We start from the raw sequence: 20,696 nt of genomic DNA on the forward strand, positions 1-20,696 counted from the left end.
TTTGAAGGAAACATGCCAAGATTCCCATTCATTCTCAGAAAGTTTGCTTGGATGTATCATTTTTACTGACAGCAAAAGGACCCATGCTCAGCTACCTATAGATGCATACAAAGAATTAAGTTATTTGCTGTAGATTAAAGAATTTAAGAGGAGCACTGGAACATCAGAGCTGGTAAGCACTGGTCTTCAGGGTCCACATGGGACTGTATAAGATTTAGACTGTGTCAGGAGGAAATTTCAAGTAATGTTATCATCCATCATCATCACCAGCTCTAACAGCAAGGTGGATGGGGAAGATACAGGCTTTGGAGTCAGACAGACTCAAGAGGAAAGTCCAGCTCCACTGTGTTCTGGTTGTCTGACCTTGGCCCTTTTTTGTGCCTGTTTCTCCAATTGTGAAATGAGCCTATTTTGCAGGCTCACCACAAGAATGAAGCAGGACAGGACAAATGCAGCATGTAGTACAGGCCTGGCCCATGGGGCATCCTGATGAAACTGTAGTTGTTGTTAACCGCTGTCAACACCACAGGCTTTATTCAGCGTCTGAAAATTCTCTGACCTGCAGACGGATCAATGAAGGAAATTTTCTAGGGCCAAAAACAACAACAGAATCTGTAATTATTTACATGTGTATGACTAGATAAAAGGGACTGACGTGGGTTGGCTGGTGTCCCCACCCAAATCTCAAACTGTAGCTCCTGTAATACCCATGTGTTACAGGAGGTATCTGGTGGGAGGTAATCAAATCATGAGGGCAGGTCTTTCTCACTCTGTTCTCATGATAGTGAATAAGTATCACAAGATCTGGTGATTTTATAAAGGGCAGTTTCCCTGCACATGCTCTCTTTCTTGCCTGCCTCCATGTAAGATGAGACTTTGTTCCTCCTCTGCCTTCTGCCATGATTATGAGGCCTCCCCAGCCACATGGAACTGTGAGTCTATTAAACCTCTTTTAAGAGGTTTAATAAATTACCTAGTCTTGGATATGTTGCTATTAGCAGTATGAGAACTGCCTAACACAGGGAGTGAGTGGCCAGATTCCTGATCAAGGCAGAGCCCATACTGTTTGCCTACATTTTCAGTGCCAAGTCCCTAAATGTGGACATTTCATTCTTACAAGAGCTCCAGGAGACAACTCTTGAGTTGAGCAACATCTCTTTAAGAAGAGGCGCTTTCCTTGCCAAAGAAGAGCAGCTGACCATAGTCACGGTTACTATGTATGGTTTTGTGCCTGACATTTTAAAAGTTCCAGAAAAGAGCTTCAAAAGTTCATCCAAAAGTGGATATAAAGTAGGTGTTGGGAAAAAGGCCACAAGAGAGCTGGAGTTACTCACTCCCGAGAAGAGAGGGTTGACAGACTTCAAAGTGCAGAGCGTTACCAGCTCATGCTACTCTGTTCCCTTCATCTCCATGGAATAGAAGGGCTCTTATCAATACTTTTTTTGGTGACCTGGGTAACTTCCCTTCCTGGAGACAAGGGGTCAACCAGATGACCTTCTGAAATCTCTTCTAGTTCCAAGTCTTTGCACAAATCCGAAAGGGCAAATAGAAATCCAGGTCACCAATGTAGGATCCCAGTAGGTTGAGGTAGCTTGGCACAGTGGCAAGACTGACAGCCAGGAGCCAGGCGGAGTGGGTTTGAGTCTGCCTCTGAGACTCACTTGCTGGGCAAATTTACAATAGTAAAAGAACTCAACCCTTTACTCAATGGTAGCACCAAAATCATCTCTGCCTCCTACAGTTCCTGAAAAAATTAACTAATCTTGACAAAGCACCTAATGTGTTGACTGGCACACAGTAGGCTGTTGATAAATTAGAGCTATTATTCTAATTTGGCTAAAAAATGGGTAGAATAGTTGCATTTAAATCATGAAGAGAGGCTGGGTACGGTGGCTCAAGCCTGTAATCCCAGCACTTTGGGAGGCCAACGCGGGTGGATCACGAGGTCAAGAGATCGAGACCATCCTGGTCAACATGGTGAAACCCCATCTCTACTAAAAAATACAAAAAATTAGCTGGGCATGGTGGCACATGCCTGTAATCCCAGCTACTCGGGAGGCTGGGGCAGGAGAATTGCCTGAACCCAGGAGGCGGAAGTTGTGGTGAGCCGAGATCGCGCCATTGCACTCCAGCCTGGATAACAAGAGCAAAACTCCATCTCAAAACAAAACAAAAAATCATGAAGAGACCACTAACACTCTGGTTATATAACATTAGGAACACTGCAAATTCAGATTGGCCAACTGCCTACCACTGACAGCCCCTCATCCCACGGAATCCCCTCTGCAAACTAGAGCTTGTCCATGCCAAAGAATGTTTGAGCCACCAACTTATTAATTATAATTACCTTTTGGTATGAAGCAGAGGAAACCAAATGCAAGGTCTAAGACATGTTGGTATAAATCTGGCTTCTCTCACTGTCACCACAAGAATCAAATTAATTATTTAAAAAAGGTTTCAAATACATTTCCAAGTATAGGGAATGCATTTCACATGCCTCAAAGTTTATGTCTGTGTACATCCCACTGAATTGTATTTCTCACTAAGTATAGTAAAAATGTCAGTCACAAAACAGGTGTGCAAAACAAACATTGTCAGAAGCTGTAATTTATGATTCCTCTCCTTCACGAATGATATAAAGGTAAAACTTGAAGTCTTTAAGAAATTAAACAGTTCTTTCACAGCAGGGAAACGTATGGGTCAGAGACCTATACTAAATAAAAGAACTACTTCTCTCAGGTTTTTCCATAAAAATGTAACTTTGGGGCATTATGTCAATGTGATATTTACATATTTAGCTTTTACAGAAAGATGCGGAGTGCAAGAGAGAGGAGCTCTGGTTTTTGTTCTTTAACTAGAGGTGGGGTCTGTGGTAGGACTCCTGGAGGCTATGAGGAATTGGAAAACAGAGGAAATACAAGGTGCAAACGTGCACACAAAGTGAGGTCCCAAGGAGAACGTGGCCGGAAACACGGGTGTGTTCCTGAAGCCCCTGTATGTTGCTCAGAGAATCAAATGCGGCTTGGGGCGAGCACTTCCTGTTTCCAGCAAAGGGATAATGGGTTACAGTTGACAGAACCAAATGTCACCGACAAGGGAGCAGAACAATGCACTTTGAACCGATGCAGTCACAGGAAAGAGCGGCTTACTTTTGTTGGGAGAGAACACACACGCAGGCGTGGCAGGTTGTATTGTAAAATGACTCTAGCTATGTCAGGGAGCTGAACGAGGCCCAGTGTGGATGGACGAAGGCCATTGTGCCATTAAATAAATGCTACACAGGAATCTCACAAGATAATGAAGGAGTCCTTCTATGACCACAGCACCAGCTTTACACTGAGGGCTCATGTTAAAATTCAGTGTTTGAAATGCAAACATTTCATTGTTTTTTTTTTTTTTCTGTTATTTTTCACAGATATTGACAAATTTCATAAATGTCTAGAGGCAACAAACCACGGAGCTGTTGAAATAGTTTCTAGAGTCTAAACCCAAATATTTCCATTAAGTCATCATCAGGCCCATCACTTTCCTGACATCTTTTTAGAAGCAGGGATCTAAAAGTCCTTTGAAATCAGCTGTATTTATCCTTACATTGCCTAAAAGTCGCCATTTTTAAATCAAGCTTCCTCAAAACCATAGATGCTACAAACCTGACTGCCTGGCAGTGACAAGCAGGTTCATTTATAATTGTCATTTTTACATGTAGAACAAATGGACAAAAGAAAAAAGCAAATGGTAACTAATATAACAATAAAGAACATTATAGAAAGAAAAAACCCAGGAGAGTCAAGGAAAAGAAAAGTATCTATGATACAGGATATTAAGTTCAAAAGTCCTTGTTACCAAAAGGACATTAACATCGTGTTTTGCTTCCATATCTCTCTTTCTAAGTCCCCTTGAAAAAAAGTCGTCTAAGTCACAGATTCTTTCAGTGTGTGAAATAATTCCTAGGAATAGGGCAAACTCTTTCAGCGGCTTATTTCGTATTTTAGACCACTTGGATAAATGCCAATAAAAGTCTGTTCAGAGAGCTACTGGGTTGGAGAAATACAAGAACCTTCAGCAATGCTTATCTCGATACTAAGGAGTAATTCATGTGCTTGGAGTGTCTAACTAATAACATCCTGTAAGGTAATCTTTATTATCAAATGATGTTTGATATTAAGAAGAGACGACAAGGCCATGATATCTACATTCTACATTTAAAATGAAATGTGTTCCTTTATAATTAAGCGGTTAAAAAAAAAAAAAAAACTCTGCTAATCCAGATTTTCATAACTATCACCCATTCACTGAGAGAGACTTTAAGTTATGGTGGCAAGGAGAGGTTGCTAAATATTTTAAGGCACACTGACCATGTTCCTACCCATATTAATGTCCTTCTAGGTAAGTTTTCCCATTACTAGAGTTTTTTCTCTTTTTCAGAAAATAAAAAATAGCCATTTTCTCCTTTTTCAGAAAATAAAAAATAGCCAAAACAAAAAAATAGTGTTTCCGTTTATTTTGGAAATTTGTCTTGCGAAGGACTTCAGAGATATTTTTCTTTCTTTTTAAAAATGACCTTCTAATAAAAATAATAGACTTTTAAGATAACATAAAATCCAAAGCAAATAACGTTAGACTCTGCCAATATGGTCATGAAAAGACCAAAGAGTCCTTCTGAAGTAGGGTGACCAAGTGCCAAAATAACTGAAAACATTCTAACAGAAGGCAAGTGAAGAGTTACTCAGAGAACCAGCAATCAAAGCAGCTTGCAGTTGGAGGGTGCTACAGAATCCTCATCTAGAGAACCTTCCAGCTTGACCAGCACTGGTTGTTTTCAACACAGTACTTCCTGAGTGACAGGGCACGTTGCTATTCTTGACATCAGGAAATAATACCACCCTTTTTTTTTTTTTTCTTTTCTTAGACACAGTGCAGAACCCAACACATTTCAAGGCCATGTGATGTGGTTTTTGTTGATTTGTGAACCAGCTGCTGGTTTTGAAAAGGAAATTGTACTCAAGCTCAACCGTGCTGTACTAGTCTTGGTTTACCTGCCATATGCAAAGCGTCTGTCTTTGTGATGATCGCCAAAAGTATCCCAAAGCCTGAGAGAAACACTCACTTCATCAACAACATCCCGAGAACGCTCTAAGACCTGCAGGAGAGAGAGAGAGAGCATCTGTGCTCAGTGTCAATCAGAAGTTCCCTGGGAGAAGCATGTTCAAGTCAACACCCTCAAAGCCCCTCAATTCACTTGCATTTAGTTTCTTTATTCTAACAGGATTTGAGTCTGTTAGAATAAAGTCTCAGTTCTCACTCAGGATACCAGAGCCATAGTCTCCGGTTTGCATTTTGCTTTTTCCTTTTTTTTTTTTGAGATGGAGTTTTGTTCTTGTTGCCCAGGCTGGAGTGCAATGGTGCAATCTTGGCTCACTGCAACCTCTGCCTCCTGAGTTCAAGCAATTCTCCTGCCTCAGCTTCCTGAGTAGCTGGAATTACAGGCATGTGCCACCACGCCTGGCTAGTTTTGTATTTTTAGTAGGGACAGGGTTTCTCCATGTAGGTCAGGCTGGTCTCGAACTCCCGACCTCAGGTGATCCGCCTGCCTCACCCTCCCAAAGTGCTGGGATTACAGGCGTGAGCCACCACGGCTGTTCTGCTTTTGTTTTTGCTTGTGACATTAAAAAGGTTAGTTTTGTTTTGAATCTGGAATGTACCCACACTCCTCCTTTAGACAAAATCAGACTGGCAACCAGCAATGATGTGCCCTAGGGATGCTAAAGACACTCTGTGCATCTTACCTCCTGGCACACGCGGTACTGGTCAATCGCCCACACAGTTGGCACGTGGGTGGCCAGCAGCTGATACTGCGTGAGTGTGGTGTTGCACGCTCTGGCACAGATCAAGCGTGTCTTCCCCACGGCATTGTCACCCACAACCACACACTTGATGGTTTCAACGTTGGGTCTTTCGTAGTCCATGTCAGCGTCCATTTATAAAACTCTGTAAAGAAGAGAGTGAACACCGCAGTAAAGACACCGAAGCTTTCCAGAACAATCGAAGACGTGAGAGGTTCAGGCAGTTTTGCCTTCGTCCAGCCACCTCCTTGGAGGTGCACAAGACAGGCAAGAATGTTTGGAAGTTCATATGAAGCCTAATTGACACTCAAGTTTTCTTTTTATATCTCACACAAGTACAAAAACATGGGACTGTTATTTTGACCCCAAATGGTTTATTCCCGTTACCATGTTATTTTCTCCTTGGTTTTCTCTAAACACAACCTGCCTACTGGAGCTCCATTCAGCCACTGTCGGGACAGCTGGCACACATTTACAGCTCACTGACCACTCATGTTGGCCTGCTAGCAAGTCCGGTCACCTGCAGGGCTAAACTTCAACACTGGGGCAATAGGCAGCCTTGGCAATACTGGCATCTCCTTCATCACAGTATCTCCCATTAGCCACTATCTGTTGTTGAAAAGCAGTTTTCTATAGGTTCAAAATTATCAGGGGACTTAGAGGAGAATCCAAAAGTGCAAGCTGAAAGACCAGCTGACGTCACAGAAGAGTAAACTGTAAGTCTGAATTTAATCAAATTAACTTATATTTATTTATATTAATCAAATTCATTATATATATATATATATATACACACACACATATGTATGTGTGTGTGTGTGTGTGTGTGTGTGTGTGTATTTATATATTTGAGATGGAGTCTCACTCTGTCGCCCAGCCTCGAGTGCAGTGGTGCAATCACCGCCTCCTGGGTTCAAGCGATTCTCCTGCTTCAGCCTTCCAAGTAGCTGTGATTAAAGGTGCCTGCCGCCATACCCTGCTAATTTTTATATTTTTAGTAGCAATGGAGTTTAGCCGTGTTGGCCAGGCTGGTCTCAAACTCCTTACCTCAAGTGATCTGCCCCACCTAGGCTTTCCAAAGTGCTCGGATTACAGGCATGAGCCACCACGCCCAGTCATAAAAAAGATATTCTTAAGAGGGCCCATAATAAAGCAAGATTTTAAAAAATTATCTTCTGTGTTTTCATCAAGAAATCTGGAACATATGGCAAAGAATAATTTTACCAGGAGAGTTACTTTGGAATTGTCTTGAAACCATCAAAGAAGGTTTAAATAGGGTTGCTGATGAGAGGCCAAGAGAAAAAAAAAAGCACCTGCCAGCTTGGGCTTGCCAGGGACAGGACCCTCCACAAACTGGGGTGCAGGGTGCTTACCAGTAGCAGCTGGACACAAGACCAGCCATGTATGATTTTAAGATTTTAATTAATTGTAATTGCCTTTTTGAGGGAGTCTACCATTAAATGAATAAAAACAGATACTACACTTGATCTTACAGAAAAGGCCGACAAGCAATGGAAGTCCATTGTTAAACTGAGAAAGAGTGGGTAAAGGTTAAGGAGTCAGTAATGATTTTAATGGCTATAGTAGAGAAACCATTCAGAGTGGCGCCTAACACATAATTGGGACACAAGTGTTTGTTTAATTCAACTGACGTGAGAAAAATGATAACTTGGACTATGTGAGATTAAGGGCATTGACAGGGATATATAGAAAGAATATTAAGAAGAATTCTTTTTCACAGTTAGGACTATTGGAACATTGATTGTCTCAGAAAGTGAAGGGTATGGAACTGTCGACTGTAATGCCATCACAGGAGGTGTTAAAGCTGAGGCTGGAGAACGATTTGGCAGGAATGGAGTAGAGTGATTCAAGGAACAGATGTGTGCTTAGGTTGGGATTGGATCTGCAATTCCTACACTGTGGAGAGGCTTGAAAGAGTCAGATACCTGTCCACCTGGCAAATACTTATCTCGAACATCCTGAGTGGGGACAGAGTCTTTAAAAATCTTCACTTCTGATGATCAGCCAGGTGTGGTGACTCCGAAAATTGATTTCTTCAAAATTTAGCTTTAAACTTCAAAGGTTTTCTTAGTTACCCATCTAACGGTATAATGTAGCAAAAGCATGAATTTAGTGTTAGACGGGAGGATCCTAAACAAATCCCAGGGAGCACTTGGCACCATCTGGAGACGTAGCTGGTTGTCACTTGGTAGGGAGCTGAGGAGGGAGTTCTACTGCTTCTAGTGAGTAGAAGATTGAGATGCTGCTGCTAAGCATTTGCAATGCACAGGACAACGCCCCACAACAAAGAATTATCCAGCCCCAAGTGATACAGGGCTGAGGTTGTGAAACCCTGCCTTAGAAGGATGTGAGTTTGAATCTCAGCTCCCCCATTTTCCAGTCATTGGACTTTGGGCAAGTGGTTTGTACTTTCTGAGCCTCAGCTTCCTCATCTGCTAAGTGGGAATCATAATAATCCTCATCTCCTAAGGTGGTTGTGAGGATTACGTAAACAGACAAATTAAGTCCTCAGTGCAGTACCTGCCACGCTGATGGTTTCAAAAATTATAATCGTGATGCTGAAGATGAATGCCTTCAGATGACAACAAAATTGAGTCAGGTGAAAGGCCAGAATTAGATGCAAACTCATAAACCTAATAATGACAAAGATCTATAAAAATGATACAATTTGGAAGAATTAACCAAACAGTAACTCACTGAACATTAAAGAACATAGATACAAGATGTGGTGCAACTCATTTTAAGCAAAGAAGATAGAAAAAGTTTTGGGTGTGGAGGAGTCAGAGAGGAGGTCACAGTTAATGAAAAGATAATAGAGTTGGAAAGATGGGTTAAAAATGCTAGTCTGAGGCATTTCTGAATTCCAGAATAAAAATGGTAATACTTAAAACTCTCTGACAAGTTTCTGGTGACATGAGCATGGGGTAGTAGCCTGAATCAGAAAAACAGGTTCTAGTTGGAGTCTCACAACTTTGGAAGTGGAGGTCTATTACTTTAAATGTCCTCAGTGGCAGAAACCCTTACTTTTTTAAGGGTGGATTTTATTTTATTTTTTGATAGATAAATGCCATATAGAGCCAATCCTTAAAATTTGGGAGAATGTTTAGACTTAGTAAAAATGGAGAATAGGACACTAAAATTATAGAACTGGTTTTCTGATTGGCTTGCAAAGTAGCCCTGATAGCAACCCGCAAGAAGGAATCCCCCAAATAAGTTGAGTCATACCGGCACTGATGAAATGGCTTTGTCACTTTCACTGAAGATGGCTTTGAGAGTAACAGAAGCCCTTCTAATTTCGTATTAAGGCTATGATTACCAAAACTATCATTACTTCACTTATTTTTAGACACTGACATGTAGTCCTAAGAAGAATTTCTGTGTCAAAGGTGACAATAACATCCGTGGGTCCTCTCATCCCTACCAGTTTCCTCAAGACCAAAGCGACTGCCAAAGGTGCTGACCCTTGTACAAAAGGGATAATATGTAAGGGAAAACAAAAGGAAGTGCAGAGTGAAATATTCATGGCCCAGATCACTTGCTGCAGATACAAAATTTCCAGGAAACATTCACTGAATTTCCAAATACTGAAAATCTTGAATTTGGAGTAGAGAGATTTCTCTTGTGGTATTCTAAAAAGCATTCTAAGAATGCGAAATCACAGCCAAGGATGGAAACTCATGCTACACTTCCATTGCTGTAAATCATTTGTTCATCTGTTACACATAAACAAAGAAACATTAAATTATGATAGTCATTATAAAAATATGCATTTTATCCTTTCTCCACTTGTTATAGGCTCTAATTTATTCATATCTAGCACTCTGATGGTTGAGCCTACTCTTAGGACCATCTGGATAATGACTGTCTGGTTTCTGATTTTTATTTACCTAGAATGAAAGTAATAAGTATTATTCATTTAACACTGTTAATAAATGTCACTACTATAAATCCTGCTGATTGATGTGGAGACCCCCTCACCTTTAGATACATACCTGAGGAGACAAGGAAGGCAGAAAAGAAAAAGAAAAGCTTTAAAGAAGGGACACTGGTAATCTGCTACCATGGCAGCTCTGTCATCTTACTCAAAACTGACTTGAATATTATTTCATGTTTTCACCAGTACCTGATGAATCCTCTTGCACACTATCCAGAAGTCAGAAGGGACAAGTATGTTTGAAAAACTGACAAGTAAACAAGACCGTGTAGATTGGGAAGTGAAGGACATGGTGGAGCGGTTCTGGTGCCCAGCACTCATAAGGCTGACCTAGAAAAGCGTGGTCATGCTCTTCATGGTCTACATCTGATCTGATCATCTCATACCTGCCCTGCTGTCATTGCCATCATCTCCTGGACTTCCGGCCACTCCTCCACCCACGGTGTTTCTTGGGTCCACAGGATGGTGCAACCCACATCCTAGCCTCACCATTTCTTCTCTCCTTCAGTGCCAGTGGTCTTTATCACATTCTACTTGAGCCATTCATCCTTCTGGACACGTGCTAGGTATTGTCATCCAGAAACATCTTACCTCTGAAATCTCAAATTCCAAAACTCCACTCTCAGAACAAACACTCCTACCTTCACAGCCTGTGCTGGATGAAATAAGGCCATGGCAGCAACTCCCATCAAGAAGTGGAATCTATTTCCCTTCCTCTTGAATTTATGCTAAGCTTGTGACTGCTTGGACCAAAAGAATGCAGTGGAGTTGATGCTGTGTGAGTTCTACAGTCTAGGTCTCCAGAGGCCCTGCTGTTCCACCTTTGTGCTGCTGGAATGCAGCCACAAGACTGCCATGTAAGGAAACTGGCCTAACCCAGCAGGGGATGAGGATTCACACTGAAAAGCACTGACGCAGCCCTGCCAATGGCTGTCACCAAATGCTGGATAATGTGAAGCCATCTTGGACCTTCCAGCTCAGCCAACCCTACAGCTGAATGTAGTTTATGAATGAGCCCAGGTGAAACCAGCAGTGGAATCACCAGGCAAACTTCAGAATCATGAGAAATAATAAACTGTTACTGTTTTAAGCCACCAAGTTTTGGGTTTATGAACCAATAGTCAACAGAACCATACCCATTATACCTTATGAAAATCTCCAGTACCTTCAATCCTCTATTTAAATGTCAGATGATAGGTCCCCTTTGGATGGATGACCTTTTCCATCTAGGGTTGATGGGTCATGCCAACTTTTCTCTTTACAGTCGCCCTTGATTTCTTGCATTGCATGTGTGGTATGCAGAATAATGGCCTCCCTGAATATGTCCATGGAATCCCTGGAACCTGTGAATATGTTCCACTGCATGGCATGGGGGAATTGGGGTTGCAGATAGAATTAAGGTTGCTAGTCAGCTGACCTTAATATAAGGAGATTATCCTGGACTATCTATGTGGGTGCAATGCAATCATAATGGTCCTTTAAACGTGGAAGAGGTAGGCAGGAAGTCAGAATCAGAGAGAAATCTGAAGATGCTATACTGCTGGCTTTGAAGACGGACGAAGGGGCCGGCCACAAGTCAGGTAATGCATGGGACCTATAGAAGCTAGAAAAGATAAGGCAATACATTCTCCCCTAAGACCCCCCAGCTCAGTGAGGCCCATGTCAGACCTCTGATTTTCAGAACAATAATAAAATCAATTTTGTTTTATACTACTAAGTTTTTGATAATTTGTTACAGCAGTAATAGGAAACTAACATAGCACACTTTAGCCACACAAAATGGCTTTCTCGAAATCTCAATGTTGTTTGTTACCTTTATATACAACTTTCCTTCTTGCCAACTCTCCTCCACTCCTTTTCTGCCTGGTAAATTCTATGCATTCTTTAAAACCTTATTCCAATATGCTACTATGGCATCTCTACCATAAAAAAACCTTCCTAACTACCCCTCCATAGCTAGCTTCAGCTACCATAACAAAATACCACAGACTAGGTGGCTTAGCCAACAGAAATTTATTTCTCACAGTTCTGGAGGCTGGAAGTCACAGACCAGGGTGCTGGTGTGGCTGGGTGCTGGTGTGGCTGGGTTCTGGGTTCTGGGTTCTGGTGATGGCTCTCTTCCTGGCTTACAGGCAACTGCCTTCTTATGGTTTCCTCACATGACAGGCGAGACAGAAAGCTCTGGTGTTTCTTCCTCTTCTTAAAAGGGCACTGATCTCATCATGGGGCTCCACCCTCATGGCTTTATCCAAATCTAATTACCTCCCCAACACCCCACCTCCTATTACCATCACATTGGGGTTTAGGGCTTCAGCATATGAATTGGGGGAGGATGCAGACATTCATAGTAGCATTATCTCAGCACCAATACACACATCATTCCCTCTTGCCAACCCTCCTCTATTCCTTGTCTGTCTTGCAAAGTCTAGTCATTCCTTAAAACCTTACTCAGACATCACCTCCTCTGGAAAGCTTTCCTAACTACCCCTCCTCCTCTTAAACTAATTTAGTTTTTTTCTCTGTATCAATAAACTGTCCTAGAAGAAGCAATTACAAACACAAACAAATGTACACACATCCCTACATACATTTTTTCCCCTATATTAGCAAATCATGGAATGGTAGCTTGTGAATGTGTGTGTGTGTGGTTATACCTTCAAAGTGCCCATTTCATACACTTAATGAATCATCGAGTGTTTGTGGGGCATAGCTATTTGCTAAAGTGCTGGGAATATATGCATATACAACACCCCTTTTCTGCAAAGCCTTTCTTGACTATCCCTCTGGTCCCAAAGTCCCCTAATTTAATGGTGACTCTCTCTGAGGGCCACCCATCGGAAACATAGGAACGGAGCCACATGTGACCTTAGTTGCCCTGGCCTCCTCTTCAAATCATTCCCCTTCCTTTGGTGGTACCCCAACCCAACCTTCAGTCTTTGCATTGATGATCTTCATGGTGTTCTGTCCATCTCTTATGAAACAGATTTCCAGGAAGTTCTGTGCATGCCCACTCCCTCACTCACATGATACCTAGAAGACCTTTAGCATTCTGCCCCCATAACTTAATAACTCAGGGCACTGTGGATGATGTATTTGTTGGTTTGGACAGGCGTGCTTCAGTGTAGAGCCACTAATTGATTTCAGGCAAGAGTGCAAGACTCCTCTAACATTAGAAATTCAGAAATTAGGCGAGTGGGCAGGAAGAGAGCTATCATTTGTCTAAGAAACACCATTAGGGGTCTCCTAATTGCTGCGAATCATCCCACCATTGGGATATGCTGCATCTTATCACTTAACGCTGTGTCTCTTGTTATGTTTGCTATTTTTATCAGGGCGTCGTGAGCAGTCTGCTTAGAGACAAAAATTGAAGGCCCATGGAGGGACTTTTGTCCTTTTAGCTCCATTTAGCTGTTCACAGACAGTCTGAATGATGCTATCGCACAGACACTCCATTTTCTTATTCCTTCCAAAAGCATATAACCTGAACTTTAAGAAATAATTTAGTTCAGCCATTAAAAAAGACCAGTGCATCAAATTTTAGTGTATTTGAAGAGTTAGCTCCGAAAGAAAAACTGAGAATTTTATATTATTGACAGGAACAAAAGGTAAATGCTGAGTCGCATAATAACTATAGCTAACAGCCAAGTTTCGACTGTGCAGATTTCATTATCCTGAGCTTTTAATCAGCAGTTGTAGGTAGGTGGGAGCTGTTTCATACATAAAATAAACATCTCAGCTGGAATAAAGAATGGATCCAGAGCCAGGAAAGAGATGCAAGGGCTGGGTTGGACTTCTCTGAATCAAAACTTCACAGAATTACATCTCCAGGATAACACTGCCTTCCACCATTGAAGTCAACAGAATTCATTGTTGAAATCAACATTATTTTTTCAATGGATTGTTTTGATTAAAAAAAGAAAAGATTAAGTAACAGAAATGATGCTGCATAGAAGTCTATGGGTACAAATACCACAGGAACCACCTGCTGATAGGAAAGAAGCACTTTTTACTACATCTGCTCACGATTCTCACCAGGGCCCTGTGACAGTGGAGACCCACGCAAGACAATGCTCTCTATGCTTTTAAAACTCAAGGTCAGTGAGAGAGGTGAACCAAGATTAGAAACTAACCTTCTTTTCTACCTTATGTACTGTTCTTAATAAACATTGCCCTCATTGGAAGAAAAAAAAAAAAAAGAGAAAGAAAAAACTTAATTTATTTTTTGAAAAAATAAATCAAAAATTTAAAAGATGCATGAAAATTCCAGGGCAGATTTCAAAACCACCATAAGTGAACTGTGTGCCAAGTTCAGACACACGGGTCTACTTTCTTCTACGAAGACACCAGGGAGCCTCTCCTTTGCCATTTTTCCTATGTCATTATTTCTGCTCAAATGCCCTTTTTTCAGGCCCTTAACTCATCTGCTGAAATTGTTCTCCGCCTGTGGGACTAAGGCAGTCTTAGTTTAAAAATTATACGCTGAGCACCACGCCTATAAGAATACAGTGAAAAGCAAGCCAGGGGTGATTGACAGTCGGGTGGAAAGAGACAACTAAACAGGTAGACAAATACATCCTCACAAATTTGAGGGGTTCCTTGGATAAAAACCAAAGGATGCTGAGAAAAAATAATGGATGGGAAGCCTAGAGGGCACACTGGGTGACCAGTGTGAAGAGGCCCCACTCCTGCCATCTGGAGAATGAGAAGGGGCCAGTCAAGAGATGGGAGCAGAAACAGGCCTGGAGAGCCTGAGGAAGAGGAAGTGGGGAAGCGGGAAGGCTAGAAAGGTAGGTGGGGGTAGATCATACTCGGACTTTCAGGCCACAGTCAGGAGTTGGGATCTTACTCTAAATGAAGCCACTGAAGTGTTTAAGCAGAAGTGTAATAGGTTCTGATTTGCTTTTTTTTTTTTTTTTTAAGTTTTTTTGCTTTTTGTTTTTGAGTCAAGGCTTGCTCTGTCACCCAGGCTGGAGTGCAGTGACACAACCTCAGTTCACTGAAACCGCCACCTCCGCCTCCCGGGTTCAAGCCATCTTCTCACTTCAGCCCCCTGAGTAGCTGGGACTACAGATATGCACCACTATGCCCGGCTAACTTTTTGTAATTTTTGTAGAGGTGGGGGTCTTAGTATGTTATCCAGGATGGTCTTGAACTCCTGAGCGCGAGCAATCCTCCCATCTTGGCCTCCCAAAGTGCTGGAATTACAGGCCTGATTTGCTTTTTTTGTTTGTTTGTTTTTGAGAGAGTCTTGCTCTGTCACCCAGGCTGGAGTGTAATCGTGCGATAGCTCTCTGCAATCTCTGCCTCCCGGGTTCAAGTGATTCTCCTGCCGCAGCCTCCTGACTGGCTGGGATTACAGGCACCCACCATCATGCCTGGATAATTTTTGTATTTTTGTAGATATGGAGTTTCACCATGTTGGCCAGGCTGGTCTTGAACTCCTGACCTCAGGTGATCCTCCTGCCTCAACCCCCAAAAATGTTGGGATTACAGGCGTAAGCCACTGTGCCCAGCCCTGATTTGCTTTTTAAAGGAATCACCAATATCACTGACACTGCTGTATGTACAGAGAACATGTCTTGGGGGCGGGAGTGCAGTGGCAGAAAGAACGGTGAGGAAACCCTGAGTTCTCCAGGAGAGAAAGGATGGTTCCTCTGACAGGGCAGGAACAGCACAGATGTTGCCAAGTACAGATTCAAGTTACATTTTGGAAGAAGACACACTTCAAACATCCTTTTCACTGTCTCCAAGGGGGTTTATCAAATTCTGATTTGTAATGTTGATTATTATGTTTATAGGCATTCCACTTCTACCCCACTGAGATTATAAATTTTTGGCAACAGAAATTGTTATTCATCTTTAAATCCTCAAATTTTGTCACAGTGCCTGGCCCATAGGCAGCTTTCAAAAAATGTTTGCTGAATTGAATATAAAAATACAGCCATTCCACCTTTCTTAGAAAACCTTCCACCTGGGGCTAGCAGAGAACTTGCATGTGGCTATCTCTGGTGACTGATCATTAAGCCCCGTGACCTTGAAAGCAGCAGTGTGTGGCTAAGCCTGCAGTTAGTGAGAGGAACACCTTGAGGGACATCTGTGTGGCCCATCACAAGAGCAGCATTTGACAGATGGCATTGCACCAAACATTGCTCCCTAGCAGGAGGTGCATCAGTAACCATGGGAACCACCAGAGACCAAGGACTACACCCTTCCGCCAAAGGGGAAGGTGGTGGTGGGGAGGAGAGCCCCAATATGTGCAGGCAGGAAGGGCTTATCAAATTCTCCTAAGATTTAGGATTGGATTGCATCTAGAAAAACAAATGACTGCTCATTTTTTTGTTGTTGTTCTAGTTTCTAGAGACAATGTATAAATCTTAGTAATATTTACATATAAGGGTCTCATAAAGTTCTCATCAACTTTTAGACTTACACATCCTAATTCAAGGAATTCTCAACTCTTTTTGGTGAGTCACCACTTGGCTGGAAAAGAAAGGGAAAAGGAGGCAAATGTATCCACTCCATATGGATAACGACTTAAACTAATATGAAAGCGGGTCTTGAATAAAGGAGTTCAGTCTATGCCCCAAAGAGCCACATCACAAAATGCAATTAGCTGGACTTCCAGGCAAGATGGCGACGAAGGCACTGGTGCCTTGAACCCTCCCCTACCATCATCTCACTGGAAGTAGCCTTAGTCTGTGCAGATAGCAGACTCTATAACACTACCAGAAGCTAGGGGTAAAAAGCAACCACATACCAGAAAATGGAAGGATTTCTGCCAGATTCATTTCTGTGGAGCCAAGTGAGAAAGTCACCGATGACCAGCAGACTGCCACGTCCACAAGGAAAAGAACTGGCCCAGGAAGTAAGCTGACGTTCTTCGCCACAGATGCCCATCACCTGGAGTAGTGAGAGCCAGCCTGACTTGGGACAAGGGGAAAAAAGAAGGGTGGAAAAGGTGGGTTTCCCAGCGGCCCCAAGAGGAGACCAGCCTGCTGCTGTCAGCACAGAGTAACCCTGCTGCCTGTCCCTTGCTGAGAATGGACGAGGTACAGAGAACAAAGCATGGAAAAGACTCTCTGTTCAGTTTTTGCTTCCTCCAGCCCACTCCGCCAGGCCCTTTCAGTGTTGAACCTATGACAGAACTGATTGATCTTGTAGGGTTAATGCAAGAGGGAGTCAGGTGAGGGGGTGCTGCCTTTTAAGAATGAACATTAGTGTAACTTCCATGGTCGCATTCCTTACGGTTGTCCTTAATTCACCCTCAAAGTTTCTCTCAACTCATATCATACCAAGTAGCTTTGCTTGTCCACTCTGAAACTGGGTGATTTCCTCGAATGCTATCATAGAGCCCTACCTTCATCTTTGACAGAGCCTATGGTTATCCAAGCATTTGGAATATACTTCAGTTCTTGGCCTTTGTGAACCCTTTTATGCATGGATAGTGTAAACAGAGACCATTCAATATATGATCTATTAAAAACATTGAAGCATAGACACATACAAGCAATTACCTAAAGGTACAGAAGAAAGGTGCTCCACTTAAACGAACATGCTATATAAAATGGCAGAAGAAAAACTTTAAAAATCTGATTCATGTGCTTAATCACGTAAACGAAGATAATGTACATTTATAAACTAATAGCAGATGAAATTACAAGTGGGTAATAGGACAAGATAAAGAAAGACCATGTATAAATGAAATACAAGGTCACTAAATTGAAAGCCGTACTGGCAACAGTACACAGTAGACTTGAAAATGTAGTAAAAATTAATTAGTGAGCTACAGGTCAAGCACAAGAAGTTCTCTCTAAACACAGAAGTAAAGACAATCTTTCTCTGTCTTTACCGATGATTGACGGAAGATAATAAAGAGATGGTCAAAATGCAATCTCCTGAATATTATTTGATATGGTTTGGTTGTGTTTCCACCCAAATCTCATCTTGAGTTGTAGCTCCACTCATTCCCACGTACTGTCGGAGGGACCCAGCGGGAGATCATTGGATCGTGGGCCGCTTACCCCACACTGCTCTCGGGATAGTGAGTAAGTCTCACGAGATCTCATGAGTTTATAAGGGGTTTCTGCTTTCACTTGGATCTCATTTTGTTTCTTGTCTGCCTTTCGCCTTCAACCATGATAGTGAGGCCTCCTCAGTCATGTGGAACGTGAGTCCTTTAAATCTCTTTTTCTCTACGAATTATCCAGTCTTGGATATGTCTTTATCAGCTGTGTGAAAACAGACTAATATAGTATGTGTTCCTGAAGAGCTAAGGAGCAAAGTGTGATTTAAAAGAACAAAATGTTCCCATTACACAAAAGAGGAAGGAGCAGGGAAAATCAAGGAGGAGAAGGAGAAGGAGGAGAAAAACAAAGGAAGACTCCAAAGCTACGTATTTTTTTCAGTAAAATGTTTACATATCAATGACAAACAAATTGTATAAGAATCCCATTAAATCTTATCAAAATATCTTCTAAATGGACACAAACCCTCTCCATAAATAATGATATGAATGACTACAAATTTCACCAAGACATTATTTGAAGATGATTTTTAAAACACATACAAAGCCTTAAAGATGGAAAAAGGTATCCATGCAAATAGACCCCCACCTACAAAAAAGAGCAGAATTACTTATATCTATCTCAGATAAAATAGATTTCAAGATAAAGACTGTAAAAAGAGACAAAGAAAGTCATTATATAATGATAAAGGGGTCAACTAAGCAAGAGGATATAGCCATTGTTAATATATATGTACATAACACTGGAGTACCCAGATATATAAAGCAAATATTATTAGAGCTAAAGAGAGAGAGACCCTGATATAGTAACAGCCAGGGACTTCAATACCCCATTTTCAGCATTGGAAAGACCATCTAGACAGAATATCAAGAAAGAAACATCAGACTTAATCTGTACTATAGACCAAATGGACCTAACAGACATTTACAGAACATTTTAACAGTTGCACATAAAACATTACCAAGGGTAGGCCATATGTTAGGCCACAAAACAAGTCTCAAAAAATTTTTAAAAAATCATATTCAGTATCTTTTCTGACCATAATGGGATAAAACCAGAAATCAATAACAAGAGAAACTTTGGAAACTATATGAACATATGGAAAGTATGCTCTTTGATGCAGTTTGGGTATTTGTTCCTGACCCAATCTCATGTTAAATTGTAATTCCCAATGTGAGTTGAGGCTTGGTGGGAAGTGTTTAGATTATGGGCGTAGATCACTCATGAATGGCTTGAACCATCTTCCTGGTGATAAGTGAACTATTGCTCTGAGTTCAAACAAGATCTGGTCATTTAAAAGTGTGTGGCTCCTCCCTCACCCCATACTCTCTCTTGCTCCTGCTCTGGCCATGTGGCATTCCTGCTCTCCTCTCACCTTCCACCATGATTATAAACTTCCTGAGGCCTCCCTAGAAGCTGAGGAGATGCCAGCACCAAATGCTTCATGTAAAGACTGCCAAACCATGAGCCAATTAAAGCTCTTTTCTTTATAAACTACCCAGTCTCAGATATTTCTTTATAGCAATGCAAGAAAAACTAATATGCTCCCGAATGACCATTGAGTCAATCAAAAAATTAAAAAGGAAATTAAAAAACTTATTGAAATAAATGAAATTGCATACACAACATTCTAAAACCTATGGGATACTGCACAAACAGTACTCAGAGGAAAGTTTATTGCAATAAATGCCTACATCAAAAAAGTAGAAAAGCCTCAAATAAACAACCTTATAATATATCTTGAAGAACTAGAAAAGTAAGAGCAAACTAAACCTAAAATTAGTAGAAGAATTCATAAAGATCAGAGCAGAAATAAAATGAAATTGAGATAAAAATAGAAAAGATTAACAAAAGGAAAAGTTGATTTTTTGAAAAGATAAATAAAATAGACCTTTAGCCAGACTAAGAAAAAAAAAAGATCCAAATAAATAAAATCAGATATAAAAAAAGAGATGTTACAACTGATACTGCAGAAATTCAAAGAATCATTAGAGAGCATTATGTATAACTATATGCCAATGAACTGTAAAACCCAGTAGAAACGGACAAATTCCTAGACACATGCAACCTACCAAGATTGAGTCATGAAGAAATACAAAACCTGAATAGGCCACTAACAAGTAACAAGATAGAAGAAGCAGTAATAAAAAGTCTCCCATCAAATAAATGGTCAGGACATGGCTGGGTGTGGTGGCTCATGCCTGTAATCCCAGCACTTTGTGGGGCTGAAGTGGGCAGATCACTAGAGGTCAGGAGCTCAAGATCAGCTGGACCAACGTGGTGAAACCCCATCCCTCATCTCTACCAAAAAAATTACAAAAATTAGCCAGGCATGGTGACACATGTAATTCCAGCTATATGGGAGACTGAGGAAGGAGAATCGCCCGAACCTGGAAGACAGAGGCTGCAGTAAATCCTGTTGTTTGAAACAACATGGATGGAACTGGAGGATGTTATGTTAAATGAAATAAACCAGCCACAAAAAGATAAATATTTCATGTTCTCACTCATATGTGGAAACTAAAAATAATTTGAGCTTGTGGAGATAGATAATAAAATAGAATGATGGTTACCAGAGGCTGGAAAGGTTGGTGGGGAGGGAGGCAGAAAGGGGATGGTTAGTGGGCATAAAAATAACAGTTACACAGAAGGAGTAAGATCTAGTGTTTGGTAGCACAATACGGCACCTACAGTAAATTAACAATAATTTATTGTATGTTTCAAAATAACTAAGAGGGAATTGGAATGTTTCTAACATAAAAAAATTATAAATGCTTGTGGTTATACATAACCCAGTGTATTAGTCTGTTCTCACATTGCTATAAAGAATTGAGAATGGGTAATTTGTAAAGGAAAGAGGTTTAACCGACTCAC

At 41.3% G+C, this 20,696-nt stretch overlaps 1 protein-coding gene across 14 annotated transcripts in view; it reads right to left on the bottom strand.

Annotated features, from left to right (window-relative positions):
* Nucleotides 1–20,696, bottom strand: part of RHOBTB1 (Rho related BTB domain containing 1) — a 130,246-nt gene that overhangs the window by 37,122 nt on the left and 72,428 nt on the right. For 13 of the 14 annotated variants that reach the window (XM_074382270.1, XM_074382269.1, XM_074382274.1 and 10 more), the window contains 2 exons: nt 5,787–5,988; nt 5,037–5,140 (listed from right to left, as the gene is read on the bottom strand). In XM_074382270.1, coding sequence (XP_074238371.1) covers nt 5,037–5,140; nt 5,787–5,978 — 296 coding nt within the window. In that variant the 5' untranslated portion in view covers nt 5,979–5,988. Of the gene's footprint in view, nt 1–5,036; nt 5,141–5,786; nt 5,989–16,555; nt 20,689–20,696 lie in introns of those variants that run through there. The other variant, XM_074382275.1, reaches the window with a different exon arrangement.

The sequence above is a fragment of the Saimiri boliviensis genome, chromosome 12 (genome assembly GCF_048565385.1).
Source record: "Saimiri boliviensis isolate mSaiBol1 chromosome 12, mSaiBol1.pri, whole genome shotgun sequence".
Taxonomy (NCBI): Eukaryota; Metazoa; Chordata; class Mammalia; order Primates; family Cebidae; genus Saimiri; species Saimiri boliviensis.